The sequence below is a fragment of the Macrotis lagotis genome, chromosome 8, assembly GCF_037893015.1.
Source record: "Macrotis lagotis isolate mMagLag1 chromosome 8, bilby.v1.9.chrom.fasta, whole genome shotgun sequence".
NCBI lineage: Eukaryota > Metazoa > Chordata > Mammalia > Peramelemorphia > Peramelidae > Macrotis > Macrotis lagotis.
Window position 1 is genome coordinate 180,144,026 of NC_133665.1, and position 26,515 is coordinate 180,170,540.

Genomic DNA, 26,515 nt, shown 5'->3' on the forward strand with positions numbered 1-26,515 from the left:
AAAAACTTTAGAAATAACTGGGCGGGCGTGGGGGGGGGGCAACTGCTGAGGAAATCTGAGGGCAAATGGATTTTGACCTTGCCCACTCTTCTCTCCAACCTCCTCATTGTCCCCCAGATTAAATGAATACTTATTGTTGCCTACGAATTGAGGATTTTGTCATTCTTCGAGGTTTTGATCTGAAGGGGAAAGTGATTCAGCTTTGAGAAGGGTAATTTTAGGCCTGACCATGAGAACTTAGAGATCTTGCTACTCCTGCTTTTTTATAGGTGAGACTGCCTACTCCTGACCCCTGGTCCAGTCATCTGAAGGAAATGAGCTCAAGATGCTCTCTCACCTACCTTCAGGCCCTAAGCTTCTAAGAGATTCCCTGAGGTGGTTCTTTGACTTAGAGCTGAAAGCTACTGCAGAGTTTAAGGGACTTCAGATTTCTTTTTTTTTATTAAAGATATTTGAGTTTTACAATTTCCTCCCCAATCTTACTCCCCCCCCCCCCCCCCCCCATGGAAAGCAATCTGTCCAATCTTTACTTTGTTTCCAGGACTTCAGATTTCTACTTTCTATCTCTATGGTTTTCTCTGAATGGGAAAAGTTACTCGATGGGGAAGCTGAGGGCCAGGAAAGGGAAGTGACTCCACCCATGGCCTTGCAGGGAGCAAGACTGGCCTTCATAAACCCCCGAAACCTTAGTGCTCTTGCCCTTGGGCTGTACTGTTGTTCACATTGGTTTCTTAAAGTGGTTTACAGTCAGTTCCCAATTTTTTAGTCACAGAATTTGAGAAAAAGGGGCTTTTGTGACTGTATGAACTACCTTATATCCTTTAACCATTAACAATTAACTTGAAGATTTTGAACTTTTTATTTTTTTACATTTCATTTATTTGTTTTTAATTAAATTTAATTATTTGTTTTTCCAGTTACATGCAGTAGTAATTTTCACCTCGCAAGGTTTTGAGTTTTACAATTTTCTCCCTCCCCCTGACTTTTTTTTACTTTTTAAAATATTTTGATAACTTTACTTCAATATAATTGGTTTCTTCCAGACTATCAGAAAGGTCTATAACACAGCGTTAGGAATCTGCATCTAAAGGAATTCTCACCATAATATGCAACAAGTGGTCATTTGCCTTCTGCATTTAGGGAGGGGAACCCATTCCTTCTTGAGGCAATTAGGAAATGGAGATGATTTTGTAAGCTGATTCAGAAATCAGTTTCCATTTCTTGTTTCTTTTTTTTTGTTGTTGTTGAGGTATAGTTATATGATCTATGTCTTGCAACTGTTCATAAAATTGGGCATTTCCTTCTGTACTGCTCTAGAGGGTTCTTAGAAATCTGAGTTTTGTCGACTTTGAAAACAAATTTTGAGAATTGTGTTTCAACAAAGTGATTTCCTTTGTATTCCTTTTTTGATATATTTTTATTTAAAAACCTGCTTCTGAGAAGACTTTTAAGTTAAAAAAAAGTATGCTTCAATCTGTAGTCAGACTCCATCATCTCTGGGATTGGTTAGTATTTTTTATCCTAAGTCCTTCAAAGTTGTCTTGGGGCACAGCACTGCTGAGAAAAGCTAAGTCATTCATAGCTGATCATCCCACAGTGTTGTTACTGTACAATAGTACATGTCACTTTACATCTGCTCATGTGAGTCTGTTCAGGTTTTACTGAGAGCATCCTCATTTCTTCTAGCAGGATAGCATTCCATCATAATCATGTATCACAATTTGTTCAGCCATTCGCCAACTGATGAGTATCTACTCAATGCCCAGTTCCTTGCAACAGAAAAGAGCTGTTTTATAAAAGTGTCTTTGTATGTGTGTATACACATACACACACATACACACACACTCTCTATATCTCCTTATATGCATAGGTCCTTCTCCTCGTTTTCCTTTCTTTTGGAATACAGACCTAGTAGTGGCATTGCTAGGTCAAAGGGTAGACATGGTTTGATAGCCTTTTGCCCATAGTTCCAAATTTCAGTTTGCATTTCTTTAGAGAGAGAGAGAGAGAGAGAGAGTGAGTGATTGGCACTCAGACCAGCTCCCAAAAGTCTTTTGAAGAGCTCAGAGTCAATACTCTTGGATGGGTCCATGATCTTGAGGTACTATCAGCCCTTCCCACCTGACCTCATCTTCTGGGATGATACCTGTCAGCTGTGATTGTTGTTCAGTCTGGTCTGGCTCTTCATGATCCCACTTGGGGTTTTCTTGGCAGAACAATTTACCATTTCCTTCTTCAGCTCATATTATAGATGAGAAACTCAGGCAAACAGGGTTTGATGACTTGCCCAAGGTCAGATTTTAGGAGTCTTCCTGACTCCAGACTGGGTATCTTATCCACTAGATCACTGAGCTGTCCCAGTACCTGTCAGAGGATCCCTGTAATTAGTACAGCTGGAGCCCTTCCTTTGGCTGTCTGAATTTTATTCATCTCTCTCTCTCTCTGTGATCAGCCTTCCTCTTCTTTTGGTCATACAGGTACCAGATTTGTTATACTCTCGTAACAAACTCATTTTGACTCATTTTTTTCCTATACCTAGTAAATGATGTGACAGTAATACTAATAACAATGGTGCCATAGAGCCTGACAACCATTTTATGGGAAAATGCATTCGGTATCATATCTAGATACTCAAAAATTATTATTTTTTCCTTTCCCAGCATTGAAGAGAAGATGGAAAGAGGGAATTTTCTGAAGCATTTGATGTGATTTTTTGTAGCCTAGCGTGAGTGCAGTTAAAAAGCTATGAGGAGGGGTAGCAGCTGGCTGGAGCAGTGGATAGAACTTAGGAGGACCTGAGTTCAAATTTGGCCTCAGACTTTTTACCTAGCTGGGTGACATTGGGCAAGTCACTTAACTCCATTGCCTTGAAAAAACAATAACAACAAAAAGCTATGAGAACAAGAGTCTTCTGCTCAAGGTAGACTTCTTGGTGACTGGTAGCCTTATCTTCCTTATTTGGAAAATCCTAGGAATTGGCCCTCGTGTGTCTGTCTTTATTGGCACCTTCCAGTCAGGATTCCTTTCCTTTGATTTACTGCAGGGCAAACTCAGTTGGATATGTGGTGCATTTGATTTTTTTTTTTTCCTCAGGCATTTATTTCACTCTAACTCTATCCTGATCCAGACTCATTCTATGTTATTTTCCTTCATGGAATGAGTGAAAAATAGGAAAAAGAGAAAAGATCCTAAGTTCCATTTTGGACCTAATCCCCTTGGATTTTGTGTTGCCTGTGAGACATTCTAGGAGAGGTGACCAGGAGGCAGTTGGTGTGGTGGGATTGGTGGGCAGAAGAGAGATTAGGAATGAATGGACAAGGTATCCCCAAAGTCTTAGTGCAATCTTTCCTAGCTTAAGACTTTGAGGTCATCCCATGTAGATTAAGGAGTCAGGCATAGAGATGATTAAGCCCATAGGAAGAGGTGGTGAGATCACCAAGAAAGGATGTAAAGAGAGGAGAAAAGAGGGTCAAGAAGTGAAGCTTGGAGGACCTCAGTGATTTGGGGTCTTGTGCTTCAGACAGGTAGGAGGAGAAAGAAAGGAGGTTAATTGGGTTCAGTTAGCCGAGGGAATGGCCAAAGCTAGGGTGAAGATTCCTTTTCCTTGACCATTCCTCAAACCCTAACTCCATGTAGGAAAGTGGCATGCCTATTTTCTTGTTCACGGAATTCACCATTTTATCTCCTTCCACTCTTGTTTTCTTGCCTCACCTGTGTCCCTTGGCATCCTTGGCTGCCGTCAAGGCTTAATCTCAGGTGCCACTTATTCTGGGAAATCTTTTCTGGGCCATCTTATTAAGAATGTTCTCTCTCTCCTCAAATTCTCTTCCAACTTTAAATCAAATCAACATTGAATTTACTTTTCTGTGTACATGTTGTAATTATTCCCCCAGTAGAAACTACTTGAGGATGGACAGTGCTGAACACATTTGAGAAGCGACTGCTGGCAAGAAGACTAGTTGGATTGCTCTTAAGATGGACTAGGAGAGAAGAGATGAGGACCTTCTGAAATAGGAGAGTCTGGAAGAGAGGGAGTGGAGACAAGCAGAGTCCCCAAAGTGAAGGGCAAGGGGCATAAAAAAGATGAAGTTTAGAGCCAGGATGACACAGTGATTGGTGATGCTATCAACAGAAAGAGATAAAGTCAGGGAAACCTTGTTTGGGGCAAAAAGAGTTTGAGGTACGTGGATGATGCTGAAGTTCCTTTAGGTGGGAGAGACAGCAGAAAATTTGGGAGTCCGCTGCTAAGAAATAGTCAACAGAACTATGAGAATGGGTGAGATCACCAAAGAAAAGTGTAGGGAGAAGAGGACAGAAGAACATGGCCTTGATAAACTGGGGTCCAGGGAGGGGCAGGGATGACCGGGAGGCAGGAGGGCCTGAGATCAGATCCAGCCTCAGACTCTTGTGGCTGTGTGACCCTGGACAGTCATGTTCGCCTTCATCTGTGAAGTGAGACAGTAAGAACTCCAAGCTCCCAAAGCACTTGAGGATCCACTGAGATACTCTTTGGGAAGCTCTTAGCACAGCGACTGCCTGGCCCAGAGACTCAGAGCCATTGTCCTTGATGGAGGGGCCACCCCGGGCCGGCCGACTTAGGGCAGTGCCTCGAGCCTCACCACCCTCCTCTACCAAATAGAATCAGGATGTGGTGGCCCCTGCCTCCTGGGGCTCTGGGGAGAGCTCCACAAGCACTGACTTCACCCATCGGTGTTTCCAGCTTTCTTACTCGGCTGCACTTTATGCCCCAACCGTGCTGGTTTCCTCTGTGTTCCTCCTCCTTACCAGGCACCCTTCTGCTAGGCTTTTCTTCATTCAGGATACCCACTTTCATTTTGGTCTCTTGAATTGCTCACCTAGCCTTGATCACTGAATGGGTGTTGCCTTAGACAAACTGAGACCTGGCGAAGCTTTAAAAGGCCAAGGCTTCCCACTGCGTTGGGAGGCCATCTCAGGTTGTCCTGATCAGTATCTGGCCACCGGACCTAGATGACTGCAGAGAAGAAAATGAGGCTGGGGACTTTTGCTTGCAAGTCATCATCTTCCTGATGTCATTGATTCCAATCCAGAGCAATGGACAAACATCAGGCAATTGAATTCCTGTTTGTTTCTTAAAGAAAATCTTAAAAATAGCCATTTCTTCCCCTCCTTTTTCAAAACACCACGCCCCCAAAAACTGTAGGTAATGACCTCCCCTTCTGAAGTTCAATCAACACTTTGTTTAATCTCTGTCTAAAATGCTATCATGATGTGATTAATATTATTTATTATCATTAGCTCTGAGACTTCTTCATTAGCCTATAGTCTCCATGAAGGCAAGGGAACATGTCTTAGATACATTTTGTATCTCACTCAGACCCAGTCTACTGCCCTATACAGCAGCCACTCAATCAGCATGAAATGAATGACCATTTCTCTTTAAATTGGTGTTACTGTGGGAGAATAGCCAGTTTTTCCAGGGTATTGATTATTAGAAAACTTTCTTAGTCTACAAATTGCCTTGTTAATGCAGCCCAGTTGTTGCATAGTTGGATTTTGAATGAATAGAAGATTCTGGTTAGGTTTATCAAGTAATTCAAGTTCTGATCTGGAAATAAAAAGTCATTACCTTAAATGACCTGAAGTTCTGTTTTTACACCTGTTTTGGATCCTTCCATAGTTAACTTTGTTGGAGACTTGTCAGTCGATATCAAGTTCATGTAATAGTATAGTTTGGCAGGAAGTACCATTTGACCCTTGCATAGATACTCTTTCATAACTGACATTCTGGGAGCAAAATATTAGCAGTATCAGCGAGATCCTCATTTATAGTTTCCATCTTAAAAGTATTTGCCCTTTGGATTTTTGAAACTAAGCATCATGTAACTTAATTGGGCATGAAAATACTCTCTATATATACTTGTATACATATCCTTCTCAGGTCTTCTGTCTTTCCCATCAGCCCTCTCAACGAGCTCCAAATTTGAGTAAGAAAAATAAGATTCCTTTCTCCATTCTTTCTTCATAATTTCACCTATGGTTGTTGAGTAGTTTCTATTGCAGGTAAGAAAAATTGAAGGGGTACTAATGGTATTAGAGTTTTTTTTTTTCCTTAGGTTTTTTGCAAGGCAAATGGGGTTAAGTGGCTTGCCCAAGGCCACACAGCTAGGTAATTATTAAGTGTCTGAGACTGCATTTGAACTCAGGTACTCCTGACTCCAGGGCTGGTGTTTTATCCACTGCGCCACCTAGCCGCCCCGAGGTTTTTTTTTTTTTCTGTAACTAAATGAAAATATCTTTTATTATTCACAGATCTTCAATTGTTCATCTATTCTGAAAGGAACTGTTCCTGCTGATAGCTCATGTACATCTGTAATCTTTGGTCCAGGTGAGAAACTACTCTCAGACATCTACTTTATCTTTTATCTCATAAACAGCCCATCTTCCCCATTTTATCAGAACAACCTCTGGGAACAAAAAGTAGGAAAATATGTGTTAATATAGTTTGTGTTATTCATAAATAAAAGTTTTATAGCTTACTCCATCAGTTATATTGCTGTGGTTAGGCATTCAGCATTGGATTGAACTTAGAAATCATAACACTTCAGTGAATCCATGATTTAATTATTCATGTGAGTGTGCCCTTCCAAATATACAGGAGCTGATCAATGATTATGCATCCTGTGTTCTTGTTCTCCTGTAAATCTTTCACCTTAGATGGAAAAACTTGACAATAGAAACAGCTGGAATTAGTTTATCCAGATATAATTTGAACAGTATGCTACCACTTTTAAAAGACTGCTAAGGAATAAAGAGAAAATGTGATTTTTGTTTTGGTTTGTTTTTGCAAGGCAGTGGGGTTCAGTGACTTACTTACCCAAGGTCACACAGCTGGTAACTATCAAGTTCCTAAGGCCTGATTTGAACTCAGGTCCTCCTGACTCCAGGGCCAGTGCTCTATCTACTGTGCCACCTAGCTGCTCCTGGCAATGTGATTCTTATGATTAATTATATCATGTGGGGCCATGATAGGGGAGCCTTACTTGCCAATAGAATCTCTTCCTGTTGGGGAAGATGTCTTTAGTTGGCCATCGAGTAGGTTAGTGAATTCATGTTGGGCAGGTATCGCAGAAGGTCTGTCAGCCAGACCCAGCACTCAGTCCAAGGAAGGGAAGGGACTAGCTTAGGAACTGTGTCTTGCTTTTAAATGAATTCAGATTGCTTTCTGACATACAAATACATCATCTTCCTAGATGGTGGCCAATCATGTAGTATCATTAGCATGGAAGAATCTTCATCATACTTGAACAAAGAGGCAGTAGAATCATGGTGACTGGCAGCTGGCTTTACTGTGTCACTAGGGAGGACTTTCAAACAAGAAGTGTAAAAGATACCATCCAAAAAATAGAGGATTGGGAAAGGAGGTGGCCCAGTCATGTAGCCGCTATGAGCATGGTGTAGCAAATGGATGACCCAATAGTTATTGTCGACTCTTGCAGTTGTTCAGCCATTTTAGTCCTGTCTGACTCTTGGTGACTCCATGAACCTCAGCATGTCAGACCCTTCTGTCATCCATTATTTCTAGAAGTCTGTCCAAGTTCATTTTTGTTGTCATCCCCTTCTTTTGCCTTCAATTTTTCCCAACGTCAGAGGCTTTTCCATTGAGTCTCATCTTCTATCATTATGTTGCCAGAGTATTTAGACTTCAGCTTCAGTTTTGACAGTTTTTTTTATTAAAGATTTTATTTATTTTGAGCTTTACAATTTTCCCCCTAATCTTAACTTCCCTCCTCCACCCCTCACAATTTGTCGGTCTTTATGTTGTTTCCATGGTATACCAAATCGAATATGATGTGAGAGAGAAATCATATCCTTAAGGAAGAAATAGAAAGTATAAGAGATAACAAGATCAGACGATAAGATAGCAGTTTTTTTTTCTTCTAAATTTAAGGTACTAGTCCTTGGAACTTTGTTCAAACTCCACAGTTGTTTCTCTGGATACAGATGGCACTCTCCATTGCAGACAGCTCCAAATTGTCCCTGATTGTTGCACTGATGGAATGAGCCAGTCCATCAAGGTTGAACATCTCCCCCAGGTTGCTGTTAGGGTGTACATTGTTCTTCTGGTTCTGCTCATCTCACTCAGCATCAGTTCATGCAAATCCCTCCAAGCTTCCCTGAATTTCCATCCCTCCTGGTTTCTAATAGAACAATAGTGTTCCATGACATACATATACCACAGTTTGCTAAGCCATTCCCCAATTGAAGGACATTTACATCATTTCCACTTCTTTGCCACCACCAACAGGGCTGCTATGAATATGTTTGTACAAGTGATGTTTTTATCCTTTTTCATCATCTCTTCCGGGTATAGACCCAGTAGTGGTATTGCTGGATCAAAGGATATGCACATTTTTGTTGCCCTTTGGGCATAGTTCCAAATTTCTCTCCAGAAAGGTTGGATGAGTTCACAGCTTCACCAACAATGTAATAGTGAGTTTTGACAGTTTTTAAAAAGATCTCATTGTGTAGATCTTCTGAAGAAGGCTTATAGTAGAAAATAGACACATTGCAGAAACCCTTATGAGGAGAGCATGGATGCATTGAAGAGTTTGAAAATGGGTTTAATAATTCTTCAAATTATTGTCTTCTAAAATGCAGAACAGTCATTCAATTAAACTTGAATTGATCATTTGAAAACATGGGGCTTCCTAGGACTCAAGCACCATTTCTATAGACAGCATGTCCTAAAAGTTTGGGTGCCATTTTATTATCTTAAAACTTAGGACAAATTTAAGATCTTAGAATTTCAAGTCTTTTTGAATTTTTTAATATTTCAAGCTGCGTTGTCTTTTAGGTCCTCGTATAGTTTCCTATTTAGGAACAGCCAACATATACAAAACTTTATTTAAGGTTTTCCGAGTACTTGCAATACGCAATCTTGTTTGGTCCCCATAACAACTCTGTAAACTTCTTGACAAAATAGCTTAATGATGAGAAAGATTTCATCTACCTAGTCAGTTTCCATTCCCTCTAATAAAATATGGATCCCAGATGTAAATAGACATTCCTTTCAGATGGAAAAGAAGCTTACACATTTATAAAGTACAAAAGAAGAATGTGGGAATTCCTGAATTCTTAAGTTACAGTTTTTAGAAATACAAGGCTCTCCCCAAGGTATCAGGTTGGTGAGGCAACTGCAAGCTGGCCCAAAGTTGCTCAGCAAACAGCACTAGAATCCTTATCTCCCATTTCCTTCTCAGGCCTGTTCCATTGTGCTTTTGGTTCTTAATTTTGGACTAATTTGCAATATTTTTGCAATCGTTTGATCCTTATTTCTAAGGAGTGATAGATGAAAATGTTATCTAAGAAATTTTAAGATGGTAGAAATTGGATTATAGGCACTAATCATTGTAATGAAGTAGAAAGGGCTTGATTCAAAGGAAATTGTAGCCAATCAACTAATTAATAGTCCCTTAATTGATTTGTTGGTAATTTTCTCTTTCCAGGACCATTTAGTCTGTTTTTGTTTTTAGCTGTGACAAATCTTCTCATATGTGACTCATTTTCTCAGAGATTCTCCTTAGTGTCCATGCTTCTAGGATACCTCCATAGCAGACAGTACATCTTATATGAAGGGTTTAGCTGGACCCTGTGACTTAGTTCAGTTGGGGACCCCAATACACCTCATCATACCCCATCTCTGGGCACTATTCATAGAGATGCTTTAATGGCTCTCCCAATGGCCAGTAAAATTGACTGGGTTTAGAAGAAGTGAGACTCTCTTGCATCACTCCTTGACTCTGAGTTTTAGTATCTTTTGCCCCAGAAAAGAAGCATCATGTATTTACGTTGGGGTTATTGCTGAGAAATCTAGTTAAAGGATCATTGGTGGTACACTGACTAGAGCCCTGGACCTGGAATCAGGAAGACAACTCATGAGTTGTGTGACTCTGAGCAGATCTCTTAACCTGTCTGTCTTAATCTGCTCAACTATAAAATGGGAATAAGAATAGTCCTAACCTCCCAACTGTAAAGATTGATCCTCTTAGGACCCAGCACATGGTGGGGGTCTTAGGATTATAATGTTAATGGTAGAGCTGATTGCCAGAACCTTCTTGTACAGATGAGGGAGCAGAGGGACTTGTGGCTAGGCTCAGAGGCAGGATCTAAAGCTGACCTCTGTTCCAGGATAAGTTCTGGATCATCCATTCTGAAGAAGTCATTTACTCAGCTGAGTCTGCTCTGGTCTGACATTTATGAAGCTGCCTCTTCTATGATCAGGCTCCTGGAGAGAAAGGCAGGCCATCTTTGCTAGCAGAGAGCATCCAGTCTCTTCTGCCACCTCATCCACTTCAACTTCCTGTGAGGTTTAGCTCAGGTGGGACCCCCTGCCTGGAGTCCATGTTGGGAAGCCCCTACAGGGCAGGGAGTTGTCTTCCCAGGAGCTGGAATCAAATAGACATTTAGTAACTATGTCTGTTGATTTGAATTGTTTAGGAGGGACCCAAGGTGGACAGACTGATTGACAGAGCATTTAATAAGAACCTATTTCAAGCCCTATATGAAGTTCTGCAGGTGTGACACACAGTGAAGGGGGCCAGGTCCTTCCCCCAAAGAAGTGAACTCTCCTGCTTGGGGGGGGGGCATCAGAAAGGTTCCTATAGGAGGCAGTCTGCTCAGTGAACCTTGGAGGAAGCCAGGGACTCCACAAAATGGGAGGCCCTTCCAGGCACTGTGAGGAGCTTGTCCAAAGACCCAGAGGTGGGAGATGAGGTGCAGAGAAATTAAAGGACAGTTTGGATGGAAGATTGAATTTGTGAATATGTTGTGCATATTTTAAGAACGAGGTAAGTAAAAAAGCCTTTAGAAGAGAATTGGAGGTGTACTATAAATGGTGAACATGTGAGATTATGAAATGTAACATAACAGATTACTTGAATGTATTAGATGACTGAGTCAAGGATAACCTCTAAGAAAGTGGGTTTTCTTTAAAGCAACTTCATTCCAAATGCCTCGAAAGCCTAACTTTTTTACTGGACTTTTTAAACTCATATTCTATATTCAAAAAGAATCTCCAAAATAAGAATTAACAAGCATTAACATCTTGTTACTGTCTTTCTGGCATGTTTGTTTTTGGAATGGGAAATAAGACATTTCCGTTGTCCTTCTGTCTCATTTCTAAACTAAGGTCGTGTTTATACTCAGACTTGAATAGTGTTTTAGAATATCTTGTTTCTTTTTATGGTAGTATCTAAAATTGTGTTTTGGATAAATACAACTTTACATCTACATGTCATTTGAGGCATTGCTTTCTAAAAATGTATTGGACTAGATTTCCTTCTCAGTTGAATTTTTTTCTTTTCAGTTACTCAAGTGGATCCCAGGATGCTGCCACGAAATCTACCTCCTCTCTTCATGTCTCTCCCTTCTGGGCAGTGTTCTTCCACATCTGAGCACCCTATCTACAGGCTGGCTTGAAATCCTCCAAAGAAGAGTTCATGCGTGCTTAACCTGGAATCATTTAGGAGTTGTTCTAAATCTGCACCACAATATTAATTAGTGAATTTTGAGTGTCTCAGATTCTGAATGCTACATATAACCTCACTTAGAGTTGTTTCTCTTTTGACTGAGGCATTCACCTGATCTTCCAACAGAAAAACTGCGACTACCTTAATCTGGTCCTAGAGATATTAATGGAATACAGTCATGTCCACTCAGGACGAGAGGCAGATCAATACTGAATATGCTGTTTCCTTGTTGGAACAGTTAAAACTGTTCTACGAACAGCAGCTGCTAACTGACATAGTGTTAATTGTTGAGGAGATTGAGTTCCCTTGCCATAAGATGGTTCTTGCAACATGTAGCTCTTACTTCAGGTAGGTATTTTATTGGTTCAGGTCTCTGGGTATAAATTGGATTTGTTTGTTTGTTTTAAAATGGGTCCTTCGAAACCCATTTTCAGATCATTCTTACAGGTGTGCAGATTCTGTCCAGACCTCTATTATATCAATGTGCTCAACTCCAAAAACTCCTTTCCCTAAAGCATAATGATGGACTTTAGAGAAAATGAAAGCTTGGGGTGGCTAGGTGGCATAGTGGATAAAGCACCAGCCTTGGAGTCAGGAGTACCTGGGTTCAAATCCGGTCTCAGACACTTAATAATTACCTAGCTGTGTGGCCTTGGGCAAGCCACTTAACCCCTTTTGCCTTGCAAAAACCTTAAAAAAAAAAAAGAAAATGAAGGCTTGGTCAGGCTCCCACAGACAACATGACTTAGAGGTGGTACTTGAATCCAGGCTTTCCTGACCCCAAGGCCATTCCCTTAGTCCATTTGTGACTCTTTCTCTAGAGATGCTTTTACACTGGTTGTGTCATTTTCTTCTACTTAGTGAATAATGAAAGAAGTTGGGAAAAGATTAAAGGAAAGAAAAATGGTGGATGAGAGCTAGGGACAATAGATTTTAGAAGTGGACATTTTAAATAGACATAATTTGACTAGCTCCACTTAAAAACCTAAACCTCAGTGTGGCCACAAATGAGTTTTCAAACCCTTTCCAACTGGACTGGGTCTGTCCATAGATTTTCTGTCTGATTGAGAGTCATGGAGCAGACTTCATTTGGCAGGAGATTTATCAGAAGGTTGGTTTACAAAGTAATGGAGGCTTTGGGACCTCTGAGGTATAGAGGGCACCATGGGGTCTACAATAGTCAGGAAAACTCCCTGGTTCAATGTTGGATCTTTGACAGTTTGTGTTTTGACAGAAGTTTCTAATTAACTGAGAAAGAAGAGAAATCATCCCTTCATTTTCTTTTGATCTTTGAAAGCCATCTCCATTCCTAAATTGAAAATTTGCAAAAGGCTTAACTTTTGAGGGGGTATGTCTAGAATCTTGATTGATGTTTTACTTAGGAGGAGAAAACAATCATTTCCTATTGCTGTTTATCATATTCTTTATTACACCTTTTAGATTTACCAGATTCCTTGCTGAAGGCAATATTTTAATGCTTTTGGTTCTCTTCAGAGAGAATTGGTTAGCTTCCTTAAAAACCCATCAAGACACACCCATTTCAAACCCTTTGAGGCTCTGGACTGAATATTGAGATCAGAGTCCCCATCCCTGTTTTTCCTGAGCACTGACAAAGCTTGGCCTGATGTTGGGGGCTGGGCTACTCAAGGCCTCTCAGACCTTGGTACCCACTCCTGATGGGCTCAGGTCTGCAATCAGGCTGATTGTTCCCATAGCAATGGGGCACTCTTAGCTGTTTCCATAGCAACGGGGCACTGATAGCTCAACTCACTCCTCCAGGTCTTTTTCACATTAAAGGATTATCAAGGCTGACCTTTTATTTACTGGCCTGGTACAATTAGTTTTTTTCAACCCTAAATTCATAACATGGTTTGTTGCTGTTAAATTATTTCATTTATATGGCTTAGAATTATTATTCTGGTTGGTTAGGGCCATTTGAATAAAGGTTCTGTCATCCATTCTATTATTTATTCCTCTAAGCATTGTGTCATCTGCAAATCTGATAACCATGCCTCTCATATCTTTATTCAGATTATTGATAAAGTAATGAGAACAGCTAATGAGAGTACATTATTGCCTTTATCTCAGTTGAAACTGATTTCAGTACTTTGAGTTTGGTTATATTATTGGATATAAATCTCCTTAACTAAACTGTCCAGTCCATGTTTCCTCATTTGATCTACAAGGATATCCATGAGAGATTTCTAACTTCTTTGCTGAAATTGAGATGTTCTCTCAATTCATATTCCCTAGTCAATCAGTCTAGTAATCCCATGAGAATGAGAAGATCTCACATTCATATAGTATTTATTATATGCCAGGCACTGTGTTAAAAGCTCTACAATTATTTCATTTGATCCTCAACGGTCCTAAGAGGTAGAAATTATCCCCATTGCACAGATGAGGAAACCAGGTTATACTTTTTTCTAATGATGCCATCTTCTTCCACTAGTTTGTGAGGGATCATATGGTCTTATGGGAAGATTGCTAGTACAGGACTCTGGAGGTCTTGGCGGGATTTCCAACTCTTGACCCTAGCTCTTTGACCCTTTTGAAGGCCTGTTGAGAAGGAAACACTGAATAACCCTTAGAAGCATGATCTCAGGGTCAGTGGTGTTGAGGCCCTGCCCATCACGTCTTAGCCATGCTTTTCAGACTGAATGCCTCTTGGTCATCTTTCAGCCTCTCTTTGTCTCCCAGATGGTTTGGATTATGATAGAGACACCTGCAACCACCAGTAGAATTAACAACTCACTTTTGTTTTCGCCGGTCAGGTGCCTTCTCTCCTGGGGTATGTTCTATGTTCTACTTAGAACTGGAAAGGGTTTTCCTTGTCCTCTTTTACCTAGATTCTGGCTTTACTAAGGCATTTTTTGCTCTTTTCTCCTAAATTTAATTTTTTATATCCACTTGATGAGGTTAATCTCCTGCCAAAGCCTTTCCCAGAATGGAGTACACTGCATCCCACCAAAACTCACCATTATAAACAGTTGTGATTCAGAAAACCATGTCTTTAGCCAGTTTTTAATTTCCCATATTCTGTTTGCTCTTCCAAATCACTATTCTGGACTAGGGAAAGAGATTTAAACAATGCCTAGATTTCTTTTGGCTATGTCATTTCCACCTGTATTAGCAGGTGCAGCATAGCCCTCGAGTGAGGGGTCTGGAGAAGCCTGGTTTTGAAGTTTGCATTAGATGGACATGATTAGCTGGGTAGGTGGGTCATTCTCAGAAATTTAGTTTCCCTATCTCCTTTCTCTTCTCTCTCTCCAGCCAGTCTTTTAGTACTTTGTTGATCTCCCTCCTTCCCTCCTTTCCTTCCTTCCTTCTTTCCATGGTACCATTCTTTCTCTGCATCCCATCAGCTGCTCTCTCCATTTTCACTACCTTAGAATAGATGATTCTCAAATCCAACTGGGATTTTCATTTTCAAGTCCTGATCCCATCCTCCTCATGCTGTTTTGGTGCTTGAGCCTCATCTTCAACCCAGCATCTGAATCTGAGCTCCTGTTCCCCTCCAGAGTGACTTCTTAACTGTTCTCTTTGAGTGGTACAACCAAGCTCCAGATAGCCATTTCTCAACATTAGTTCTTTCTTTTTACCCACTTGCTTTGCTTCCCTTTCTCTATGTAAAACTCACATTCATGTAAAACTTTCCAGTTTAGAATGAGCTTTGCTTACAGTTAGTTACCTTGGGAGTGCTAGGTCATCTCAGAGAGTTGGAGGGACACCCAAAGCTCTCACCTTCACAGAGAATTAGAGTGGGGCATTCCTTATTTATTGTGTGTTCCTTCCCTCCCATTGTGGTGGTCATGATATCCATTTGCTTCTTTGGTTGACTAACTTCTTTTTGTGACAGTTCACATCAGTTTTCCAGGCTAAATTCATCATATTGCTCATTGCTTATAGTACAGATTTGTAGCAGAACTGATTTATTTCTAGTTCATGGGTCTCTCTTTTGAGTTGGAATTCTTCACTACTACAAAACCATAGCTCATTCTCATCCAGATGAAGCAGAAGCTTTTTTTCTGTGTCATCCAAGGTTCTTGTGGCCTGTTTGCCTTTCCAACCCTCTCTCCCTGTAGCCAAGTTGGTTTACTTGATGTCCTTGAACGGAGCTTCCACATCTGCTATCTAATTCTGGGCCCCGCTGTTCCTCTACTAACTGAAGCAGTGATATGGAGCAGGGAGACATGGCGAACCACTGCACCTCCTCCAGTTGGCAGGGGCATGGCTTCAGGAGCCCCCCAGACCACTCCCCTGGCTTCCAACATGGCTTTGGTAGCTGCCACTTCAGCAGCTGCAGGCTTGGAAGAAAAATGTTGGTGCCCTCACATGGCTGAGCAGCCATCAAGATATGTAGGTGGAAATGACATGGAAGAAGATGCGCCCTTTGCTGCAATCCCTCCAGAGCAGGGCCTTTCTGTCAGACATTCCTCCAGGTCTGGGTGGGTTCTGGTCTCCTCTTTGAGGCTCACTAGGACTTTGCTCATAGTACTAAGGACTGCTCCATCCCTCTGTCCATCTAGGGCTCAGTTTGAGGCTTAACTCTTCTTAGAGGGAGCCTCTGTGTCTGCTCCAGCAAGGATCACTTACCCTTCTGAACTCCAGGCAGAACTTTCAAAACAGCCACACCTTCCCCAATGGGAGGGGGTAGTCTTTGTCTCTCATGGGGGTGGGAAGGCACTTGAGATTCCCCAGCACAGATAGATAACTCATCTTGAACTGACTGTCCTTTATCAACCAACCTAAGGCTTTTCTGAGGTCTCTTTTTAGAGTTCTATCTGATCCCAGTGCTGGTTTTTGTGTGACTCCACTGAGGGAGGGGAATTGTTTTGCTTTTGTTTCTTGTCCAAAACATTCTTGATCTAGAAGTCTGCAGAGAGCTGAAAACAGTTTGCAGGATGTGGCCTTGGGGTGTTGGTGTTTGGTGTGTGTGAGAAGTTCATCTCTGCTACAGGATGTTCAGCACTTTGGGGCTGAGCAACTGCATCCCACTGGTTCGCATCTTCCATGGTGTTGGCCTTGCAGATGATCGGTCCTGGACAAATGAGCCATTGAGAACTTTAAGCTGGCTGTTGACAGCGAGAGTGGAGGAGTGGGTTATGAAGTAGCTGTTTTGCAGGGAGCTGAATTCCTTTGAGCTTCCTCTTAGAATCTGAATTAGTCTTGATCTAGTTTAATTCTAATCTATGGGTTTTACACATTTAAGTATCATTTCTGAACTTTTTGATCTGTGTTTTCTTGACTCTGGGTAACAATTGTCTTCATTGTTTTACTCCTTTTTAATCTTTTATTTAGACTAAATTAAGAATTGTGGGTTTTCCCTCTAGGGCCATGTTCATGAGCGGTCTCAGTGAAAGTAAACAGACACATGTGAACCTGAGGAATGTTGACTCGGCTACTTTACAGCTCATCATAGCTTATGCATACACGGGAAATTTGGCCATCAATGACAGTACGGTGGAGCAGCTCTATGAAACAGCTTGCTTCCTCCAGGTGGGTGTTCACCGATCCAGAGAGTTCTCTTCTGTTGTTGCAATTGAGTTGGGATAGCTTTCTACTGAGTTAAGGAAACTTCCTTGCATCTTTAGTGATTTACTATCCTCTATTTAAAAATATTGTAATATATTTTACAACGCAAAGAGGTGATTCTCATGCCTTCCCTTCTCCTTTTGAATAAAATAAGGAAGGAAATAGTAGTTTATTTCCTACTATTTTGACTAATAAGATCCTTTTAAAATTGTTTAAAATGGCATATTAGTCTTATTACAGAAACTGGCCTGGACACACTTTTAAAAAATTTAATTGGAATTATCCATTGTATAATACTCTCATTTAACCAAGATGGGTGATTTCACATCAAGTTTTTTTGTTTGTTTACTGTAATCATGTGCTCCATATGCTTTTATTTAGAGTGCTGGAAATGTAATGTCCTAATTTCTAATGGCATTATTTTATTCAAATGAATTTTTATAGCTATCTTCTGTTTTTATATCACTCGTGTTTCTAATGTCTCATTTCCTGGATCCCTTACAACAAAGAAAAGAGAGGTGGGGAAACAACACTCAGAACCACCCAGCAGACCAGAAGAGTTTGGGAATGTCTGCTAGGTTGCATGCCCTTTGTCCTCAATGCTGCAAAGATGGGCGGAGAGATAGTAGCCTTTCTTCTTCATCTGACAAGGTTTTGGAGGAGTGGATGCACTATAAATCTTTACACTGAAGGCCATTTGACTTGAAGGGTACATGGCCAAGGCATCCTTGAACCAGAGTAAAGCTTGTTTAAAGTATTTTTCTGTGATAATTTATTTATATCATGTATTTTCTCTCATTTTACTCAATGAACATTTTAGAAGATCAAGGATAAGATTTTTCCTGAAATCCATTATCCTTGCCAGAGTAGACAGAAGGTTAGATTTCAAGAGTGGGTGACTTATCACTACTAAGGTTCAGGCAGGGAAGAGGCAGTTTTCACTTTTGTGCTTTTTTCTCCCCCCCCCCCCCAGGAGGGGAGCAGATATGGGGGAACACACACTAACTATAAATACTGCTTTTAGGGACTGGTAAATTGTCTCTGGGCAGGAACCCACAACTTCCTTTCTAAACACTTTTTAAAAATTGCTGAAGAAAGGGACATCTAGATTCCAATTAAGTTTGCCATTCACTAATTTTTTTTTTTTTGTTCTCTAATAACTTTATTCTGACACAGTGACAAATGCCTCATGGATGTGTCTCTTGGGAAGGGATTCAAGGGAGGATGCCTAAAATCTGAGACTTCCCCACTTGGGGAAAGTCACCAGCCAATCCTAGCTGGATCTACCCTAGAATGAGAACCTTTATGGCTTTGATTCTCTTTCTAATCAATCACTTAAAAGACGATCAAATAAATAAGTGCAACAGTTGGTAATTCTTTTCAGCTTAAACTGAGATTTGTACTTCCCTCCTTTATAAGAATAGACAAATGATGCCCAGAACATCAAGTGTTAGGGAATGAAAATTATAGATTTAAATTTTCATAATTTTTAATTACATATAGATTGTGATCATTACTTTTATTAATAACTTTTATTCCTGTAACTAGAAAGTATTAACAGCTACTTATTATAATTCCCTCTATACTAATAATTGTTGTTCTGGTTTACTTGCTCTGACTTTGAAAAGGCAAGCACTCACTACTCTTGGGTCTTGATTTCCTCCTTTGTGACCCTACCTCATTCTCTAAGACCTGGAAGGTCTAGGATCCAATCCAGCTGGTCCTGTTCTCAGCACTGTAACTTTACTCATGAGAGAATCTTCACAAATGATTGTTGAGGTGATTTGTCCTAGGTAGGGAAGAATTTGATTCAGGAATGTCTCAGGTACAAATCTGAGAGCCCGTCTAGTATTGGACCACAGCTTCTTCCCTTTTTTGTGTCCTGCCCTTATACAACAGTGTGGGAACACTTATGGACCCCTTTTTGAAACAGTACTTTTAAATGTATAAAATAAAACATATAGGAAATCAATTTTATTGAAATATAAAGATTTTTAAAAAAAAATCCAAGTTCATAGACCCCCGGATAAGAACCCAGTTACTTTTTATATTTTTATTTTTTATATAAATATTTTGTTTTCCAACTATAGACAATGGTAGTTTCCCCTAACCTATCTTTTTTTTTTTTTGGTAAGGTTTTAAATTTTATAATTTTTCCCCCACTCTCCCTTCCTTCCCCTCATGTCCCCATAGGAGGCAATCTGCTAATCTTTACATTGTTTACATGCTATGCCTTGATCAAAATTGAATGTGTTGAGAGAAAAATCATATCCTAGAGGAAAAAATAAAATATTAGAGATAGCAAAATTAGGTAGTACATAAGACAACTTTAAGAAAAATTGAAGGTAATAGTCTTTGTTTAAACTGCACAGTTCTTTCTCTGGATATTGATGGTATTTTCTATCACAGATCCCTTAAAATTGTCCCTGATTATTGCCCTGATGGAATGAGCAAGCCCATCAAGGTTGATCGTCACCCCCGTGTTGCTGTTATGGTCTACAGAATTCTTGTGGTTCTGCTCATCTTGCTCAATACCAGTTCATGCAAATCCTTCCAGGTTTCTCAGAATTCCCATCCCTCCTGATTTCTAATAGCACAATAGTGTTCCATAATGTACATATACCACAATTTGTTCAGCCATTTCCCAGTTGATGGACATTCACTCAATTTCCAGTTTTTTGCCACCACAAACAGAGCTGCTGTGAATATTTTTGTACAAGTGATGTTTTTACCCTTTTTCATGATCCTTCAGGGTATAGAGCCAGTAGCAGTATTGCTGGATCAAAGGGTTTACACATTTTTATTGCCCTTCGGGTGTAATTTTAAATTGCTCTCCAGAAAGGTTGGATGAGTTCACAGCCCCACCAACAATGTATTACTGTCCCAGATTTCCCACATCCCTTCCAACATTGATCATTCTCCTGAGGTGGTACCTCAGAGATAAAGTTTCTTTCTTTCTTTTTTTTTTTTTTTTTGCAAGGCAATGGGGTTAAGTGGCTTACCCAGCTAGGTAATTATTAAGTGTCTGAGGCTGGATTTGAACTCTGGTACTCCTGACTCCAGGGCTGGTGCTCTATCCACTGCATCACCTAGCCGCCCCCATAAAGCTTCTTTTTAAACCTAATGGTTTGATGATAATACTTGTCTTTGTGAGAGGGTCTAATCACAGTATAAAGGACAATTTTATATATGTGTGCATGCTTTTTTCTTCTTCAGCCCTGTGTATCTGTCTGTCTGTCTATCCAGCCAGCCAGCCATCTTAAATATCTATTCATTTATTTCATAAGACACTGAGAATACATAAGTAGGGCCATTTGGTCCTTTCATGGGAAACCTGATGTAAACATAAGCATTGTTTGACCATGAGCATGGGGCTTCTGAATTATGCTTTGCTTATGATTCCTGAAAGTAGCAACATTTATAATAATAGAGCTAGAGTATTTGATGCTGTGCATTTCTTGTGCCAAAACAGATGACTCTGTTTTGCTCTCATTGGCCTTCCTTAAATTTTAGGTAGAAGATGTATTACAACGATGTCGAGAATACTTAATTAAAAAAATAAATGCAGAGAACTGTGTTCGTTTGTTGAGTTTTGCGGATCTCTTCAGCTGTGAAGAATTAAAGCAAAGCGCCAAGCGGATGGTGGAGCACAAATTCACCGCTGTGTATCACCAGGATGCGTTCATGCAGCTTTCTCATGACCTGCTCATAGACATCCTCAGTAGTGACAACTTGAATGTGGAGAAGGAAGAGACAGTTCGTGAAGCCGCCATGTTGTGGCTCGAGTACAACCCGGAATCTCGGTCACAGTATCTCTCCTCGGTCCTCAGCCAAATCAGAATCGATGCCCTTTCAGAAGTAACGCAGAGAGCCTGGTTTCAAGGTCTTCCACCCAATGACAAATCTGTCGTGGTTCAGGGTCTCTATAAGTCTATGCCCAAGTTTTTCAAGCCACGCCTTGGCATGACGAAAGAGGAAATGATGATTTTCATTGAGGCAGCTTCTGAAAACCCTGGGAGTCTTTACTCATCTGTCTGTTACAGCCCCCAAGCAGAAAAAGTTTACAAGATTTGTAGCCCACCTGCCGACCTGCATAAGGTTGGCACTCTTGTCACTCCTGATAATGACATCTACATAGCAGGGGGGCAGGTCCCTCTAAAAAACACAAAAACCAATTACAGTAAAACAAGTAAACTTCAGGCGGCCTTCCGAACTGTGAATTGCTTTTACTGGTTTGATGCCCAGCAAAACACTTGGTTCCCAAAGACCCCCATGCTCTTTGTCCGCATTAAGCCCTCTCTGGTTTGCTGTGAAGGCTATATCTATGCAATTGGAGGAGATAGCGTTGGTGGAGAACTCAACCGGAGGACTGTGGAGAGGTATGACACTGAGAAGGATGAGTGGACCCTGGTGAGCCCACTCCCATGTGCCTGGCAGTGGAGTGCTGCAGTCGTCGTACATGACTGCATCTATGTGATGACACTGAATCTCATGTACTGCTACTTTCCCAGGTCAGATTCTTGGGTTGAAATGGCCATGAGGCAGACCAGTAGATCCTTTGCATCTGCTGCAGCTTTTGGTGATCAGATCTTCTACATTGGAGGCCTCCACATTGCCAGCAGCTCTGGCCTGAGACTGCCAACCAGCACGGTTGATGGGTCTTCGGTCACTGTGGAAGTGTACGATGTGAACAAAAATGAATGGAGGATGGCAGCCAACATCCCTGCCAAGCGCTACTCTGACCCTTGTGTGAGAGCTGTAGTGATCTCCAATTCTTTGTGCGTTTTTATGAGAGAAACCCACTTAAACGAGAGAGCAAAATATGCCACCTACCAGTACGACGTGGAGCTTGATCGCTGGTCTCTGCGGCAGCATATCTCTGAGCGCGTGCTGTGGGACTTGGGGAGAGACTTCCGATGCACGGTGGGAAAGCTGTATCCGTCTTGCCTCGAAGAATCTCCGTGGAAACCACCAACGTGTCTTTTTTCTCCTGATGGAGCTGATGAGTTTGAGCTGGACAGGGACATGGTGGCCTTGCCCCCTGTATAGTGGTGGGACCGAGGGCATGCATACCTGCCTGTAGTTAACCTTAGAAAGAAGAGAGCCTTATGAGAGAAGGACTAGAAATGGGAACGTTAAATCCTCTCTTTCATAAATTGTATTTTTATGCCCTACTCAATATTTGCAGCAGTATAATCCATGTATCAGTGAGTCTTATGGAGAGGTAGACTACCATAATCTGAAATAGTTTATCCAATAATTGAGAAACTTTTATGTATGCCACAAGAGCCTAAGCATCTGGAGTATCTTATTTTTAGCCCTATGAACTTATCTTTTGGGACAAGTTTGCTTCATTAAGCTAGTTGGATGTTCCCAAGTCATTCTGAGAGACACTTCCCATGGATGTTCAGGATTCCTGTGCTTCTCTGTGGGTGATCTCAGAGCTGAGCTCCCCCTCCCCAGTCCCATTGTAGTCTCCCTGGCCCAAGTGAGCGTTGCCTTGTGTGGGATGATGTTCCACAGGGCACGCAGCCCCTGACTGCAGGACCAGTCAGCTGGATCAGGAGGGGAGTGTCACACCTGGCTCTTTGGGAGGACAGGTCTTCAGAGCAGCTGGGAGTTGAAACCAGGGGTGAACTTAGCTAGCTGGGCTTGTGCAGGAATTGCTAGCTCCCCAATGTGCAGGTCTGTATGGGTTTCGATCAATCAGTGCCTCCGTGTCCTATGGTACAGGAACGTTGGCTCATGCATATATGACTTCCTGCTGCTGCTGAGGTATTTTTCCAGTATAAAACCAAGGTTTAGTGTGGGTTAACCAGGTCTTTTATTTTTGTCATTGAATAACAAACATTACTGTAGAGTGATTGTGTATGGATATCCCTTTGCCTATCAGGTTGTTTTTTTTTTCCCTTTGGGGATGGGGTGGGGTCAGGGCCAAGTTTGGGGGGATGAAGTGTTCAGGAATCCTCTGCACGAGGTGGGGCAGAAACCAAGGGCTGCTCTGGATCGAATCCCAGGAACCACTAGAAGAGGCGGGGCTCCCCCTCCCCACTCTCCCGGGAGCACAGGTGCTTCAGGACAAATGTTACCAGCATGTTGAGCTGCATCATGTTTGGCACTGTATTTTGACTGGCGTTAATTTATTTATTAAAGAAATTGTACCTTGAAAATGTTGGCTCCTCATTTGTGGGGGTGGTGGCATTCATGGAGTTTTAGAGTTGATGTCCTCCTCAGAATCAGTCCAAGCCTGCTCATAGACAGGACACAACTGAGGCCTAGAAAGGTGCAGGTGAACTGCTTCAACAGTAGAATATTCATTGGAAAATATTATGGGAGAAAAGAGAGCATGGGGACTTGATTTTGGACTTTGGTTGCCATGTGAATTGAAGAGCTGCTCATGGTGCCCACCATGTTGGATATTCTGGTTGGAGAAAATGTCGAGGCTGCTGAAGTGTGTGGGAAAGGTCATCTCTGGAGTAGCCGATGACTTTGATGCTGTTTCTCTCAAAGGCTGGACAAGCATTTCTCTTGATTGAACAAAAGTTTTGCTTATGCTTACAGTGGATTTATCCAAAATGCACTAGAATGGGCAACAGCTATTACCGAATTTTCAGGAATAGTTCCATGAATAGTTCTATGATTCTGAGGGTAAGCTGTCTCACCTCTGTCTTTGCCTCTCCTCCCTCTCACTTATCTCTCTCTCCCCGGCCCCTTCCTTTTCTTCTGTCCCATTTCCTTTTCCAGCAATTCCTGAAGTTTCATTGGGCTTTAGATTAGAGTGATTTGTTGTGTGTCAGTCTAAATTGGTTGGCTGCATTGAGAAAAGGAAAGATGCAGTAGAGTCAAGAACCCTGGATTTAGAACCAGTGGGCTTTCATTTAAAGCCTGGTTCAACTTCTGGTTGAGTGATCAAGTAATCATAAGAAAATCACTTTTTCTCTCTGGCTCTCAGGTTCCCTCTCTGTAAAATGAAGGAGTTGGGCTGCATGATTCTAAAAGATCTTCCAATTTTGAAAAACAGTGACATCTTACCTACTTTAAAGAGTGTGTAATTATATCACTAATTACACAAACACACACATTTAAGTGAAAGTCATTCAACCCAACTTTGTCAGTACCTCAGTCACTGTGGACTTTTTTATGAGACCGTTGGAAGCCATTCTACATAGGATAGAGTAAAATAGCCATTGACTCTTGGAATGTCCTTGTACTTTGGAATAGCCATTGGCTCTTGAACATCCTTGATGTTATCTTGTGGCTCTCTTTCCCTTCTCATACTCATTTTTAATTTATTATACTTTTTATGCTTGTTAAAGTAAAGGGCACAAAACTCAATTCTGGTGAGTCATGCAGACACAAATGATCACACCAGGAGGAACTTAGAAAAGTTCTGCTAAAGATTAGAAAGTGAGGACCTTAAGGACGTAAGTGGCATTTCCATCACTTCTGCCCATTGGCATATATCTAACAAGAATTGATTAAAAACTTCCTGGAACCTTTAAAATCTAATCAAAAGAGCTTTAGACTGAAACAAGGGGGAAGGAGCAAACTTCTGTGTCCATACACACCCATCTTGATGCCATAGAGATATCACAGAACCATGTTCTAGGCTCTAGGGATCCTGAGACAAAGTAGAATGGCCCCTGATCTTGAGGAATTTGCATTCTTGCAGAACATGTGTGTGAAATAGGGATACAGGAAAGAGTTCTTGTCCATTTGAACCTCAAATCAAAGATTCTAAGATGTGGAGGTGAGAGGGCAGTACAGTTAAGACCTAGGGAACCAGTAAAGAGACAGGAGAGCAGCACCATCCGTAAGGATCAGTAAAAATGGTCCTTTGGTTGTATTCCTGGACATGAGGAGAGTTGTGTAATGAAGCTGGAAAGGTGGGTTCTTGGGGCCAAGTTATTGGGGGGGGCTTTCAATGACAGTTTATATTATGTAAAGGAAATAAAGGAAAGTTTTGAATAGGGAGTGACTGTTTCAAAGACTACCCAAGTTTAAAGTCAACAAAGTTCAAGAAAAGAATCAGGAATAAAAGCCTGAGGTGTCCATTCAAATGTGCAAAATAGGTCTGAACCCCAAACCCTGGCTTCATCTAAATGTCTGGTATAAGACTCATGACTGAAATACAGCTCTGAAAGGAAATATTAAAAAGAAACATTTTGTAGAAAGGGAATCAAGGAGAAAAGTACTTTGATTATGTATTAAAGGGGTGTTTTCATGTGAACAAAGCTAAGAGCATGGGATGGGGAGAATAGAAGAGAGAATTTTCATGGAGATAATATTTTTATGTTGGTTTCCCTATTACTCCCCCTCCCCCCAAGCTCATTGAAATCAGGGTCTGGTTTTCCCCTTAATTGTGTCCTCAGCACTTCACAAAGAGTAGACAATAAATATTTGTCGACTAAACTGACATTTTAGTCGGGGAGACACCATGCAAACAGTGATATACAGAATATGTATACTCATGTATTGGTCTAAACCTGTATCTATAGGCAAGCTAATCTCAGAGGGAAGGCACAAGAAGTAGGAGGGAGAGATGACTAGAAAAGGCCTCCCTCAGAAAGTGGGGTTGGAACTGGTCCTTAAGGAAGCCAGGAATCAGGAGGGAGAGCATTCCAGGCAGAGACAGGAGATTGAGTGCAGGTAACAACTGGAAGCCGTTGACATGGGATCATAGAGTATGTATATTGTATAAGAAGGCTGGAAAGGGAGGAAGGGACTCCCGAAGCCAGGGAATGGCCTATTTGATTCTGGAAGCACTTGGGGACCATTAGAATTAAAAGCAGGGTGTGTGTGTGTTTATGGGGAGGGATGGTCAGACCGCTTGCTTTAGGGATGTCCCTTTGACTTAAGTGATGGTTGGGTTGGAGTGGTCGTTGGACAAAGGGTACTTAATATAGTCTAGGTCATAAGGCAGTGAGGCCCTCATCCGCATGACTGAGTGGAGACAGAGGGGTGACGAGAGATAGGAAGTTAGAAACAAGATTTGACAACAGTTTGGTGAGGGGAGTTGATGGTGAGGTGAGGAAAGGAGGTTGTTGAGCCAAGATGCTTAGGAAGATGGTGGTGCCCCAATAGTCATAGGGAAGTTGGGTGGGGGGAGGGGTTTGGGGAAAAGATGAGTTCACTTGTGGACACAGGGTTCAAGACATCTACTGGCTATTCACTTCAAGATGCTCAATAGGCATCTATTGACTAGCAGTCAGAGCACTGATTAGGGCTGGATAAATAGATCTGAGAATAGATAATAAGGGAACCTCTAGAAGCAGATGAGATTATGAATTGAGGAAGGGTAAAGCAAGAAGAGAGCACAGAGGGTAGAGCCTAGGTGGGGGGGTATGCTCTCTTAGTGGGTGAGATCTATAGGAAGTTCCACCAAAGGAGCCAGGCTGATCAGACAGGGAGGAGGTAGATCAAGGGAGAGCCCTGCCACAAATGCCCTGAGAGAAGAGAGCCTCAAGGAG

General features: G+C 41.4%; 1 protein-coding gene across 2 annotated transcripts in view; it reads left to right on the plus strand.

Moving 5' to 3' along the window:
• Positions 1-26,124, plus strand: part of KBTBD2 (kelch repeat and BTB domain containing 2) — a 33,537-nt gene extending 7,413 nt beyond the window's left edge. Inside the window, exons 2-5 of one of the 2 annotated variants that reach the window (XM_074198950.1) lie at positions 6,292-6,367; positions 11,348-11,858; positions 16,844-17,009; positions 20,559-26,124. In XM_074198950.1, coding sequence (XP_074055051.1) covers positions 11,689-11,858; positions 16,844-17,009; positions 20,559-22,094 — 1,872 coding nt within the window. In that variant the 5' untranslated portion in view covers positions 6,292-6,367; positions 11,348-11,688 and the 3' untranslated portion in view covers positions 22,095-26,124. Of the gene's footprint in view, positions 1-506; positions 6,368-11,347; positions 11,859-16,843; positions 17,010-20,558 lie in introns of those variants that run through there. The other variant, XM_074198951.1, reaches the window with a different exon arrangement.
• Positions 26,125-26,515: the final 391 nt, after the last annotated feature.